A 14,597-nucleotide genomic window follows, 5' to 3' on the forward strand; every position below is an offset into this window, starting at 1 on the left:
GCAGTCAAGAATTCTTAAAATAATTTAATAACATTAGTCCAGTGGATGGTCAGGAGACAAGAACCACGATCACAAACAGTTAACATGTAAAAGACCATACCGTGATGTAAATAATATATATATGTCAAAAATGTGACTGTAAAAAAAATGCAAAGATACCCCTGAAAGCAAAAATGCTGATGATTTCATGATCACAACATTATATTAATCAATGTCGTAATGCGGATGGACTTTATGCAAGAGAACTAGGGAATCTCTCTGTCTCTGTCTCTCTGTCACACACAATATATATATATAAAGCTAGAATGCTGACTATTTCAAGATCACAGCATTATGCTGTCATAATGCTGATGGACTTCAAGCAAGAAAACTAACGAACCTCTCTATAAATACCGTCTGGAAGACGTAAGCAGTATACATTCACGCCGATAAGCTAACATTACCAATATATGTCCATTTGATAAAAATACCGTAAAAAATATATAATTTGATACAGTTTTTTGTTCTTCGAAAAAGTTTCTGACTTTACAATAATACATTAATCTATATTAAAAATATTTACAAAGCAGAAAATCGGTAATATTTTACTGTTGTACAAAGATACAACCGATCCTTATATCACAGTTTTGTAAAGTCTTCTTACAGCAAAGCTTGCTACAAGCCACGACGATAGAGATCGGTCCTTGAATCCATTAGTCAGTGTCATTCACAGACCGATGAAACCGAAAACCTTAGTTCTGCGTACCCAAAGATGTTTGTCCGCCATGGGCGAGTAACAGAAGGGTTGTCACACAGGGCCGCACAAAGTTTGAACAATAAAACAAATAGACCCAAAAAACCTATTTTCATAGACACTCATGGAGTGTCCTTGCGTGGAATGTAACCCTAGAAGTACAACAAGATGTATATAAACTTGAGGCACATATGAAGCAGTGTCATCAGTTCATGGGCAGTCTCATTGCCCTTGTCTTGGATCCAAGCAGAGGAGGAGCTAAAAGCTGTACTTTTTCTTCTGCATCTGAAACACACATTGTCACAATTAAAAATTTCTTTCGCTTGAAATTTCGAGCTTTGAATATTAATTTTATTATAACACTTTTGGGAAAAAAATTCGATAACTCGGTTCAAGAGATACTGTGTGAGCAGCTTCTTCCTGTCAAACTGGGAAAAGAGAATACGAATTTTTGCCCACGACTGAGGGTGTTCTTCGGAACAGATAAACGTATTATCAGTGTTAGAAATGTTCTATATTACTGATAAGTTTTTTCCCTAAATTTTGTTACTAAACCTTTTTCACGACGGTCAGCTTTCACAAGAAAACCTTTTCTGGACAATGTTTCGTTAGAATTTAAGGTCATCTTAAAAACCAATCAGCTTACAAGCAAAGTCAAAAGTCCAACACACTAACCTGTCTTCTGTCTCGATGAGATAGTGGACAAGACTGAAGATTCTGTCTGCGCAGATGAAGACTGGGAGAGATCTTTCCACGGAAATGGCAGACGAAGAGGCTGGCGAGTGACGATGCAGTCTGATGGGTAAAGAAACACATCCATGTCATCGACACTTCTTGTGTAGTTTGAAACCATGACGTCCATGTCCACGGCAACTAGATAAATAGACATCCAGGGTAGGACTCAGTGATGAACAGTTTCGTTTTGTTTCATTTCAGTTTTTTTATTACTTTTTCGATTTGCATCCATCTAGTGCAACTGATTTTGTTTCCTACTGAAGATCTCAAACAACTATCAAGCTGTTTCAAACTTAGCTATCCGGGTATCTCAAACATAGCTATCGGGCAAGTATCGTGTGTCGAAAATTTTATCTGCAACAGCAGTTTTCACTTACTTATGTCTTGTTCTCCTTTCTGTCTTATGTTCACGGGTTCACAGGTGTCAGAAGTGAAGGAATAGGTTAAATCAAAGGGATGCTGGACAACGCGCCATGTAGAGATCTTGTACCCCCGTGTAATGAGAGTAGCAAATTCTGGTATACACCTCGGAGGTGCCACAAGAGGAAGAGATCTGTTGTAGCACTGGGTAACTCTTTCTGTCGGGTTCCTAATTTCGTAACTCCGTCCCTGTTTGAAAATAAAAATTTCCTTTGTACTACGTGTGGCTATAAAATGTATTTAAAAATTCTCATAGCCATTCCGTTGTTGGGGAATAAAATATTACAGGCACACTTTTCTATGCACTATTTTTTTTTTAAAATTGCAAAACATTGGTCAAATATTCGTCCAAAAGGTTCCGTGGTGAGTATCCCTGTCCAGAGACCTACAGTACACACTTCTTTTCATAAAATGGTAAAATGGATTTTAGGGACAGCGATACCTAAACAAGATTATAAATCATTTCTTACCTGTTTATAGTTCAGCACAACCCTACTAATGAAGGTTATATTTCCAGTGTGCTTGTTCACATGAGAATACTTGATTGCCTGCATTCCTTTGTCGTAGTCCATGAACACTTCTGCCTGTGCCTGAAAAAGAAACATCACGCAGTTGTAAACAACGTAGAAAGAATATTCTAGCAACAAGTTTTCAGGAACATTATGTAAGCCGTCGATGACATTTCCACTGACAAAGCAAAAAAATCCACAATTCTTTATGGACAAAGCTGAAGAGATGGACCAGACGTTTCCCTCCCAGGCTGCTTATATTCTCAGGCAAAACTTTCTTCTCGGCAAAGTCTCATAAAGAAATAGATCACGCGATATTCAAAAGAAATGATTCAAAAGTACTCTGAAGATTTTTAATCGTAAAGCTGACGGATAGACCTACTTAGGAATGATTGGCTAGATGAATGAGAATAGAAGCGAATAAAGACAAGCTAAGAAAAAGAGAAGAGATGAAAGATGAACACAACTGTTTGACCACAAGTGGGCTGAAAGCATATGCAGAAACATGCTCACAACGACAATGCATGCTTGATAAAAAAAAAAAAACCAACAAAAACAAAACCACTGGAGTACTTACCACTTCCTCTGAATAAGCTTCTACACTAACGTCCACAAGAGTCAAAGTAGACAACTTGCTCAGACAGCAGTGGTGGGTCATCTCCAAAGGCCGGGTTACCTCCTCGAAAGGCCGGGCACAGGCGTAGTTCGACAGGACAGCAAAGATTGTTAGGAAAGGCACACGAAACATCGTTAGAAACTGCATGCTGCTCCAACCACCTGAAAAGAGGCTACGGTGTGCTGTGCTGCTTAGTAACTGGTAATTTCCAGCAGTTTACAGGTAAATGCGCTGTTCAAAGTCTTTTTTACAATCAGCTTTGGCAGTTCGAAGTCTTCTTGTCACCTGCAGATAGCTAACTGAGGGTTTTCTTGAGGTCCACACTGTATTATATGTATCGGTGTGGTGGTCTATTTTAGGGCGTGACGAGCGGTGGCATAGCCACGCAACTGGTGGCGGTTCAAACCTGTCAGCAAACTCATTTATCCCGTCAACCCCCTCGACTGTGCTTTCACCTCTTCTGATCTGGCAGTGTGTGCGTTTATGCTTTGGTTAGCCGTGCATTTTAGTGTGAATGTTCGTGTGCATGATTTTTTTACAATCGCGTCATGCTTGCCTTTTTTGTCTTCAACGAATGTCCACGTGTACGTTATGTTTCTTCCTACACACATACACACGCGCGCGCGCCGACAGCTACACTCTCCAGCCACACGCAAAAACATTTAAATCACGCAAACACAGGTAATATGTTATAGTGCTTCGTACACGATGTCACCTTGAGCAGGGTCAAAGGCAAACGAACTCAATCTTTCTCTCAATTCCAAGAAGCGTGCTATCCGGGGACGGGGATTCCCCCTGTCCGAGCTGTCTGTTGCGAGTCGCACGCCTGGAGAGTTTCAAGCTATAAATAGTTTCGGAGTTTTCCGACATTGCGAAATGTTCTTAGAAGTTTGATGCGGTTAACCACACAAGAGGGATTCAAAACTGAAGGACACTGTTGCCCCCCGACGAAAGAACTAAAACAAATAAACAAACAACCAAGCAAGCAAATTCAAACAGTCAGTCGTCTGGGCCAGAGAGTCTGGCAAGATGTTATCACTTGTTATGGAGCCTGAGATAAGAGTTAATGGCAGAAAGCTGAGAACCAGGGACAAGAGGAGTTTGTTTTAAAGAGGGATTAGGGAGGGAAAGGGTGAGCTCACAACAGTTTGCCAGACAGTTATGTACCCTGCAGCTTAATATGACGTGTCCTAGCCTTTTCGATCTGGTTTGAGCAAGATTAGCACGTGCCATGTACGTTGTGTATGATCTGCTTGCAATACTGACTTCACAGTAATGTCCTTATGTGGGTGTGTCTGTGACATAAGCACCCGAGTCTGGAACTTTCTGGAAGTATACAACAGACAAGACTGTTCCACTTCAGGTCTACCTGGTTCTCAATCGCTACCGCATTTCCTGTATTATTTTCTAATTTGTACGAGGTGAAAGCTCGATTTCTGAAGAAAGATTAATTAACAGGTAGATCAGAAAAGACAGCCGGCTTTACAACAGTCTTTGAGCCTTTCCATTTTTTATATTCAATAACCTTTTTGGCCTGCGCCATATCCATTTTGGACAATCCATTTTGGAAGCCGTGTGCCATATCCATTTCGGACAGAACTTAAATACAATGATACCATTTTTTTATTAGAGTTGTACTTCGATATTTGAAGTTGTTTTCCCGAAACCAACTTCTGAATTCCGGCTGCATCGTCAAGTCGAAGCACTGAATCAGTTCAAAAAAAGATTGGGAAACACCCCTAGATAAATACTTTCTTTTTTCGTTTTTTTAAAGACTAGGGCCGTGGGCAGAAGTTTCGCGGGCCGGATATGGCCCGCGGGCCGTAGGTTGTGCATCCGCATATATCATCGAGACCTACAACATTGAGTAAGCGATATTTCTCCGCAATAATCTCTTCTGAGATGCATTGGGGTGAATACTCCGCCTCCTCCTCCTGCTGTTCCCGCTCCTCCTCCTGCTGCTGCTCCACCTCCTCCTCTCCTCCTCATCATCATCATCATCCAGGCTATTATCGTCTTCGCAGTTCCTTCTACAGGTCACTGCTATACAACAAAACAATGTAGAGATGCAGTTTTTCCTTCTTACCACAAACTATTGTTCGATACTATCTGTTTCATACCATATTCCCGGGAATCTTAGACCAGGAACTTATTGCTGCGGCAGGAAGTTTTCATCACATTTGGACATCAGCGGCATTATAATGGTTACTGTCGCTGTATCTTCGTGTCACCGTGCACCGAAATTTCTTTCATGCTCTTTAATCTCAGTGTGCGCCTGTTTCTTAGACCACGGCCAAAGGGTAAAGGAGGCAACGCTATAACTGTCCAAGGGTCAGCATCAGCAGGTCTTTCGCACGCAAAACCACAGTGAAGACTGAGCAGGTCAACAGCTTCAAAAACCCGGCCCTTGAGACCGATAAACCTCTCACAGAAAAATGTCTCTTTTGTCCCCAGGCTCAAGACCCGTGCCGTGCACACATTTCTCTCGGCCAGGCTAAAAAGTTAACCCTACAAGTGACGAAGGATTACAGAGACAAAGCCGATCATGGAGTGCGGAGCAGCTGGACAGGCGCCGAGGGGTGAAACCCTAAAAAAAAAGACAGGGGACAAAACTTAAAAGCCGCACCACTGTGTGACTGCAATGCTTTTTGAACTCCACTCTGATTAAACAATAAAAAAAAAAAGCAACAACAAAAGAAAAGCCACCCAAACAACAACAGAACAGAGGTTGGTTTCCAAGACTTGTCTGTCTCTAGGCAGCTTGTGAAGCTAAGGTAGTTCAGTGACATTAAGGTCGTTGTCACGGACGCCGGCTCTCCCTCTCGAGCAACACACACACGACGTCCGTACGCGTTCTTTCACAAACAAAACAACGAATTACCTGAGGCTGTCCACATGATGTTAATAAGTTGCTGAATGGCTCAGGATTTCACAAACTTCAAGTCATATATGCATAAATAATAATCCGCCTCAACAAAATATTCTATCGGCGTAACCCAGTTATCGGCACATACAATGTTTACAATCCGGGGCCTTCCCCGGTCAACTACACTTAAATAACTCTTTATCTTAATTCTTAATCCTAATCTCCACTCTTAATCTCAATTATTATCATGTAGTTAATAATCGCACCAGCAGTCATTTAGTACTTTACTCACAGTTCTGTTCGTCCACACACGTAAAGTTCCAATTTTATTATGTTGTTTACATTTTGTTGGCGGCGCGAAGCACACGGTACACACGGTACACACTGTCTACACACTGCTGGGCGCTTCACCGAAGGGGACAAGATTAGATCTACACGAATCCTCGATCAAAAATAGGGCGCTACCATCATTGCCCGTACACAGAGGAAAAAAAGAAACCTTGTCTAGGCAAGGAATTACTTCTAAGATCTACGCTCACACCACATCCTTCCACTCTCATGTCCGCCAACCGTCTGCTTCTCTTTAGTTTTTCGCTAGAGTGATCTCCCTTCCCTCGCTGACACACTTCAATCATGTTATTTATTGTTTTGGAGGCACAGACTGATCCGTGACAGTCGTCAAGGTGTTAGAGTTCCTTCTCTCGAAACCATCTTTTCATGAGGGACAGTGACTCTCACTCATCAATACACTTATATATTAAATACACGTCCATGGATCAACTAGGGTAAGTACATTAAGTCACACGAGTACCGATCGAATAGATGTCGGCATCCACCAGGAACCAGAGCTGGATGACCTGCACAATGGAGGCATACATTTTTAACGTAAATATCTTAGAAATTATTATTTGAAAATGCAGGCTGAGTTTTAGCTATTTTGTGCTTGTGTGCGAGTTACAAAAATAAAATCCTACACCATCTTTAAAGGGACATCACTCTGTCAAGTATATTGTTAATAGTGTTATTGATGATTCAGTCCCCTGGTTTTCTTTTTCTCTCCTCCGACCCTTCATTTATTTTGGGTAGGGATTAGAACCTTTCTTTTTAAAAATAATTCGGTAAAAGTAGGTTACGAGCAATGCTTAAAATAGCATATCGCTTACACGAGGACGGTTTTCATTAGCCATCGCCTCATCTGACGATCCCTCTGTCCACAGAAGAGGAAAATAGGCGTGTGAAGTGTGCACACGCTAATAATCGATCGCTATAATTATAATCGTCAATATGAGGAAAAAATAACTAAAGAGCAGTCAAGATAGAACGTTCTAGAAAGCGCACAAGGAAACAGGATTGATTGTATCTGTATCTAAAAGCTTGCTACTCGTGATTTTTCTCTGAAAATAATGAACGACCAAGAGACGAATTTCTTTCCAGCCATTCTAACCGGACACAAATTATATCGACTCTGTGACTATATATGGCAATTGTTTACCGTCATGTAAACACTTGTCAGATTTTCTGAGCGCCCTTCTTAATTACACATGTTGTCAAATGTGTGGCGATATTAGTCACTTGGTTTGTCATGTGAAGTAAGCAGCGCGTGTCTGGTTCAGACTTGCGGATGATATAACATTGCTCGTGTAAGTATTGTAATAACGTACAATACAAACGACATGTAAAAAATAGAGGGAAACATCCCAAGGAAACTCATGTTTAATGGCGTGTGGGATACAGTTTGACAGAACCCCAGACACCAAGCAGTCTCTTATAACCAGCAATAAAATTATCAGCAGAAGCTTCGTCTACAATTTCAGAAGTGAGGCAGCGGTCAGCGGTTACCACGGTAATGTCATCCCCAGTCCCGCACTTGACTGATGGCTGGAGCTGGCAGCGACGGAGGGGGTCTGTGAGGAAGGCCAGCAGCAGACTCCAGCCAACTGTTTTCCATCAACACATCCACGCTGATAACACGCGTTATCTTCTCTGTAGGCACTCGTGCATTCCTCGCGAGCTTCCACCCTGACCCAAGGAGCCATCAGTGTTCGGACAGTTGCCATAGGAGTAATCAACAAACTAATGCATTTAGTAGTTATATTCAAAAGTAATTGCCGCTAATTTACGAAATTTTGAAGTTGATTTTCTGACCTGTAACTCCCCCTTTTTAAGCTACTGCTATTTATAAATATATGTGACATGTTTATTTATCAGCAAGGATCTAAAGAAATTGTCAATTCGTAAATTATCAACAACGATAAATGATCAACTGATTTATCATAAACTTCTTCCAGGGTACCACTTCCAAACTACCTCTCAGCTTTTATATAAATATATAGAGATAAAACTGGCACTAATACTTAACATAGATACATTGACACGATAAAATAAAAGAAACAACAACAGCTGAACTTTGAAAAATTTTTTTTTTTAGAATGACGCCCAGCTTACGTATCATGATTCTGTGTAACAGGATCTCTTGATATTCATAAATAATTAACACTGACGGTGTTTTAAATTCTAAAGTACATATTTGAACATACTTGAGCGCACCTTACGAGCTTTAATTATTAACAGCATTACTAATGATTAAAACACGTAAGACAAAGCGCAAATACTGTGGATTAGATTCACACATAAATAATATAGTATATAGGCGTATATATAGCTACTTCCGTGTTATGTATAGTGACGATCGAGGTATTACTGCAGCTATACATCAATGCGTATTACCTATTCCTTTATTTTGATCAGATATATCACAGACATTTATTCAATCGATAATTGATAAACATAGAACTTAAGCATTATATGTATGTAATTATCATATAAGTAACTTTCTTGTTTAGAGTGACCAAAAGCTCAGTCGAGCTGATTCATCGAATGTAATCAATAGTTCGTGACATATACATGAGATTTTTAAACTCGACAAGTCAAGACGATCGTGAAAATCCGAGCATAGGACCGCTTGTGTTCGAGAGTCTTAAGAGGGGGGGGAGAGGGGCAAAGAGGAAATGTGAGCCATGGCGCGGGATGATGACAAACTGGGCTTCAGCCCTTGCCAGCCGGTCTCAAGCGGACAGATATATAAGTTCCGTGTCTGCTGCTTCTCGCGGCATTGCTCGGCTTGCACGCCAGCCTGCGTGTGTTCACCTCCGTAAATTGTGATGTCGACCTGCGTCTGTGCTCAGGTTCACTGAAACAGGTTTTTTTTCCCCCTTCCTCCTCTCACAAGTTTCGCCAGTGAATGAACAAGAGGAGCTGTAGTAATATTACCATATATGGTATAAACATTTAGCCAATCAGAATACAGATTATAGCGGTCCTCGGCCGATCAAAAATTGTTGTCACGTGATTGTCCCACCCTGATAGTGCGACAAGATGGCGAGCAAGCGGAGCACTGTGTGTCTTGACGATGACCAACTAGCCGAACTACGAGCGGCATTCGACACAGTGAGTAGACCAAGCTTCTTTTTTGTACTACCTGTGATTTTTCGGAATGCTTTCAGTCGTATTTCTGCTCGACTGTTCCTGTGGTCTCTCTCGGGGCGAGGACTCGCGGCGCGGGGATTACAGCCCCTTGCCTGCTTGGCAAGCGTCGGCTTTACCGGTTCGCTGAATCGGTCACTGAATGCCAATCCAGGTGCAACCATCTCGAATATTCAATCTTATTGCCCCGTCGGCATAATTTGTAATAATATCCTGCTACTAAATAAAAGTAGATTGGCTATACTATCGGGAACTCATTTTCAGTGTCAATCAAAACTGTTAATGTTGATCGATTGGGTGTGATAATTACCTATATATATCGTAGAATAATTTGTCCCGGGTTGTGTGCCAAGACTGCCGTGTAAACGTTTGAACTGTCACACAATCGAAAGTAGTAGTGACCCAGATTGACTGCTGTTTTACTAATATCAGCGAGCCTGTTCATGTCGAGTGTGTTAGGTACACAGGAAATAAAATTCTGATAAAAGGTCTGTCAGTAAACAAGCGACGGTCGTCGGCAGTGATTACCTGGCGGGGCAGGGCACATGAGTGGTTTAGAAAGTAGTGAACAGGATGAGAGAGTGGCTATATTCGTCAGTAGAAGGCTGATGAGCCCATAAAAAAAAATATCTAAAAAAAAAATACACACAAATGTTTCTTTCCCCGTGTTCCTTGTCGAGGACAGCTACGCATAAACACAAGGAGCTTCACAGAAGCAGAGAAAAGTTTTAAGTGTCTGTGCATTAAACATGTGAATCTTTTGTCGGGTTAAGGTAAAAGGTTAATAATGTACATATAGTTGGGTGTGTAGTACCCTTTTGACTCGGAGAATTACTCCAGCTACCAAAAAAGGAACTAAATGCAGTTTTATTGTCTTCAAGTTGAAACATGCCGTGTGTACCTCGATCTGTGGTATGTATGCCCCTCGCCTGTGACTTGTAGCTAACATCTCGCAAAGCGTGTAGGGTTACCTTGTTGAAAGGGAGAAGGTATGAGGGTGGTGTACACCCACTTTTTTTTTTTAGATTGCCTTATCGCCCTCGTCCAAGTGACTTAACCATGTGAAGTTGATTTGTGTCCTCCGACCCCATCAGCACTTTTCTGCTGACGCACGGCGTTTTTCGGCGTTCGGATTCGTGAAAGACTGAAATTTTAACACTGGGCTTCTTGACCACCTCTTGTCTGCCGGATGCAACATTCTTTCTGTCGTTGTATTAAATGCTTTTTCACATGTTAGCGAGAGTTGTAATAAAATCGCGCATTACCGCACGAATCACTTTGCATCTCGGTCAGGAGAGCGATTCGTCACGTAACTCAGTTGTAATGGTGATTGTTTACTTTCACGTAGTTGGATTTCTTAGCACCGTCGAGCGACACACAACAAACACATGTACACACGTAATCATACAACACACGCATGCACACACGTACACACACAACACACACGTACACACGCTGCACAAAAGACAAAACCACTTTTCGTCCCACGTGACTACGAGGGCTGAAACTAGATGAGAGACCGGATAGTCTTTGCTAGGCGAGCCGTTGTTTTTCTTTTTTTTTTTCCCATGACACTTTCTAATCTTGCATTCAGCTGTTTATTTTTTTTTTTATAACCGTAGTCGTTTGACCTTGACACAGGCTCGGTACTTTGACCGAGGGCATAGCTGATGGGCCGGTTATATGGCTCTTTGTGATCGTCTCGCATTGTATTCAGACAGATGCATCGACATCGTCGTCAACACTGCGTGCGGAAAGGCAAACACATGCGCAAAGCCACACGGTTGTTGTGAGAAGGCGACATGTTTAGTGTCACCCAGTCATTGTATGTGCTTCATTGTTTCTTTTTTTCTCTCTGTGAGTCCGTTCGTGTGTGTTTTGAAATCCAGCGTTGTTGTTGTTCCCGCCGTGCAGCGTGGACTGCTTTGCTGGACAATGGTGGCGCCTGTCTCGGCAGGACAACAAAACAACAGCAGACCTGACCCCAGCTCCCTACCACGCCACCTGTCTCCGCTATCAAGCGGCGGTAGAAAGGTGCTGTCTGGGGGCCGTAACTGGGTCGTTGTGAGGGGTCGTATTGCCTCCCCTTTCATCTGGAATGCATTGGAACAGTTGGATGGCTATCGGGGTGGGAGCGGAAGAGATTCCTTTTCACTTGTCTAACAAGTTGGAACACATTTAGGCTGTGGGATTTATTTAGCATGCAGACCCAGGGATTGCCTTGTCCTCCCTACTCACTTCTGAAGTATTGCTTCGTCGTCACTTTTGAAACCCCAACAACGAGGAGTGTTCATTGATATCTCGGGCCAAATGGTGTGGCCTCTGATCGGAGGTGTATATTAATGCATTGCATATACTGCATTTTGATTTATCCTCGGTTCCACTAGGTGGTCCCTAGAAGCGGTCGGTTGAGGCAAGGGTCTGACTAATCACTAGGGTGAGTTGGGTAATGAGTATCAGCCGAGGCGGCATTTTGATGAGGTGAAGAAGTTTCATGCCAATTCGTTGGCTTGAAATAAGCGATAAACTTTTAAAAAATCTTGTTGAAGGAAGAGGTAGAGTAGAAGAGAGAGAAATGATAACCAAGCTTATTAAATAAAGAAAAAACTTTGTCCTACGCTGTTGGGCCTTAGATGGCGTGGGAACTCTTACTGACGATTGCTATTTGATACACTTTTAAAGGTGGTTGAAGGGATAGGTTTCTGGGCCACTCAGTTTCCGTCTGTTGTCTTGAACTAAGATTAGAGGGCAGTAATAAGGCATGGCAGCTGAGAGCGCTTAGACTCTTATTAATAAGCTTATACATGCCACAGTAATTAGGACGGTTTATTAAGAGGAAGAGTTATGACGAGCTTCTAGTTGCAAATTAGCCCCTCCCCCCAACATCCCATTTCCACTATCCTAACCACTCACTCAAAAATCTTTTTATTTCAATCAAACGCATTGGCGTGTAATAATCTTCCATTGTTGATGAAACAGAATTAGCCAGGCTCTGTGCGGAGGATGTTTGCGTGACGACGGTCGTGTCACTGGCATCTAACGGAGGATGCGCGAGCACGGAAACTTATCTCGGCAGTAGTGTGGGGGTGCTGATCCACAGGGACCGTTCGGGTCTCGGAGCGTAACCAACAGCAACAGCGAGGTCTTGTTGTCGTTTGGTAATTCAGACCGTGGCTAATGTACCGCGAGGTGCGACAAATCTTCCCGTGCGGAGTGGTTTTCACTGCGAGGGCGCCGAGCGGAACGGCGAGGAGAAATAGTTCGTTGATATGCAATTTGCTCGCAGGCTGATGCGCAATGGGATACTGCACAGTTCAGAGTTTATATAGTGCCCATAGCAAACACCTACTGCATTCCTGAATGTAGGTAGGTTCGTAGTAGAAGCAAAATGCAGAATGTCACATGCTTCGAAGGTGCTTAATAAACTCGTTTGAGTAAACTGAATCATGCTTTAACCTCGAATTCAATCGAATATAGAACGTTTATTTTATAAAGAAGAGAATGTATGCTTATTATAAAGGAAATAGTAGAAAAATGAGTCCGACGTTGATTGAAGGTTCCATTTTCGCTGAGCGAGAAGACCTGTCCTACAGTGGAAGAAGCTTACCTGGCGAAGGACACGCTCATTGCACCAGCATCTTCCCCTCACCTGTCTTCAAAGACGCAAGGAATCACTGACTTCAGTACTACCTTGATATCATCCCAATAACCGGGTTTATCCACCCCATCGTCTGCTTCAAACTCAACCTCACAACCTAGGGTGTGGTTGAATGTGTGTCAATCCGATTTCCATAGCTTCATTGTTCCAGTCGAGACAACTGTAGCTATGCAGATGTGAAATAATTACAAAGAGCTTTTTGTCTTAGCCTTTCGTTTTTGTCACAAAAGACAGTTAGAAGCGGACGTGAAGAAGGAAGTAGGGGGCGAGGGAGAACGGGGTAGGAGACATTGATATTAAAATTTCAAGTAATTTATGTACTTGGATTGTAAAGTAGTTGCGGCCCTATGCCCCACTGGGGGTGATTAGGAACAAGGAGAATTGCAAAGTGGCGCTGCAGTTTGCTGTGAGAAGGAACAGGAACATCGTCACCGGAAGGACGTCGCGCTCGTAGATCTGTCCTGCGCTGTAATGTATGTTGTCGAGGGCATTACGAATTGTCAGACCAGAGGCAAGGGCGTTGTGCAGTTTTCTGCAGCGAAATGTTCGAAACACTTTTTTTTGTCAATATTTAATTAAATGACTGTGTGCCTTGAAAAAAGAAACGCCCCGTTTTGTAGGTCTTTGGTGTAAAGATTAAATAGAATGATAGGGAAATGTTGGTTAGTCTTTTTACTGGCCTTAGATCGCTACTTGAAAGTTCGTGACCCTCTCCTGGAGGAAAAATACGAAATTGTTTTCTTTTTAAACTTTATTTACTTGCTTTTCACGTTTTGCAGGCGTAGTTTTTATATAAGAAGGGAGGAGAGCACTTCTTCCACAGGTAACCAACCGCATGACCGACATGCAGTCAACCATCAGCTCTCTCCTGGCCAAGCAGAACCGTCTTCTTTCCTTCCTCAATGTTCATTCTTTATGTTCGCTGCAGTCTTTGCCCTGAAGTCAAAGCAGCGTAATGCACGACCTACTGACCTTTGCCTTCTGCGCATTCGCATTGCGCAGGAAGTCCCTGTCACCGTGGGAAAATGCCGACACCGGAGACGCAGATTGCGGTTGGTTTGATGGTTCTCTGCTCTCGTAAGCTACATCGTGGTCCCTCCAGTAGATCGTTGAGGAAGAAGGATCTCTGTCGGCTAATCTTCCTTTTTCTCGTTCTGTCTTCCCCACAGGCTTCCTGGATGAAACCAAACGTTTTGTCGGAGTCAAAGGTCACGGTTAGCGCATGTCCGACGAAATTAATTAACGAAATTATCAGTTGTCCTTGCTTTCATGTGCAGTCCTTTCTCCTTCCGCCTCTCCCTCGTTCTTTTTTTCTTTCATTCGTTCATCGCTCCTTGTCCATGACACTCTTTCTTTCTCGTGCCTAGGGTCTAGTCCAGGAAGGATAATTTCGTGTTCGTTGTGTTTAATCTCGCGACATTTGATGTCCTGTGACGCCTGCGTGAAGTCGACAGGTGTCCGCCCCACTTCATCAGAAGGAACCCAGGTAGCTGAACTTATCCCTCGCGCTAAGGTGGCCGTAGTCAAGATGAAGCGACAATAAAATAAAATGAAAATAAAAGCCGTGATGAAAACTG

The 14,597-nt window shown here is 42.6% G+C and overlaps 2 protein-coding genes across 2 annotated transcripts in view; one reads left to right on the forward strand and one right to left on the reverse strand.

Annotated features, from left to right (window-relative positions):
• Positions 1–9: 9 nt before the first annotated feature.
• On the reverse strand, positions 10–4,514 carry LOC112560775. Its single transcript, XM_025232836.1, has 5 exons — positions 2,975–4,514; positions 2,359–2,478; positions 1,846–2,077; positions 1,409–1,606; positions 10–1,018 (listed from the first exon to the last, which is right to left on the reverse strand). The coding sequence occupies exons 1-5, from the start codon at positions 3,158–3,160 to the stop codon at positions 939–941; spliced, it is 816 nt and encodes a 271-aa protein (XP_025088621.1). The 5' UTR covers positions 3,161–4,514; the 3' UTR covers positions 10–938.
• Positions 4,515–8,985: 4,471 nt separating this feature from the next.
• The window catches only part of LOC112559152 (plastin-1-like), a 39,289-nt gene continuing 33,677 nt past the window's right edge, over positions 8,986–14,597 (forward strand). The window contains exon 1 of the mRNA XM_025230147.1: positions 8,986–9,326. Within this exon, the coding sequence (XP_025085932.1) occupies positions 9,255–9,326 (72 nt within the window). The 5' untranslated portion in view covers positions 8,986–9,254. The remainder of the gene's footprint in view (positions 9,327–14,597) is intronic.

This window comes from Pomacea canaliculata, linkage group LG3 (assembly GCF_003073045.1).
Source record: "Pomacea canaliculata isolate SZHN2017 linkage group LG3, ASM307304v1, whole genome shotgun sequence".
NCBI lineage: Eukaryota > Metazoa > Mollusca > Gastropoda > Architaenioglossa > Ampullariidae > Pomacea > Pomacea canaliculata.

Excerpts from the sequence above, each read along its gene's own strand:
- LOC112560775 (XM_025232836.1), bottom strand. The coding sequence starts at position 3,160 with ATGCAGTTTCTAACGATGTTTCGTGTGCCTTTCCTAACAATCTTTGCT. Across the intron at positions 1,607-1,845 it reads GAAAGGAGAACAAGACATAA|TTGCCGTGGACATGGACGTC; the intron begins GTAAGTGAAAAC and ends CTATTTATCTAG. Across the intron at positions 1,019-1,408 it reads CTCATCGAGACAGAAGACAG|ATGCAGAAGAAAAAGTACAG; the intron begins GTTAGTGTGTTG and ends TGTGTGTTTCAG.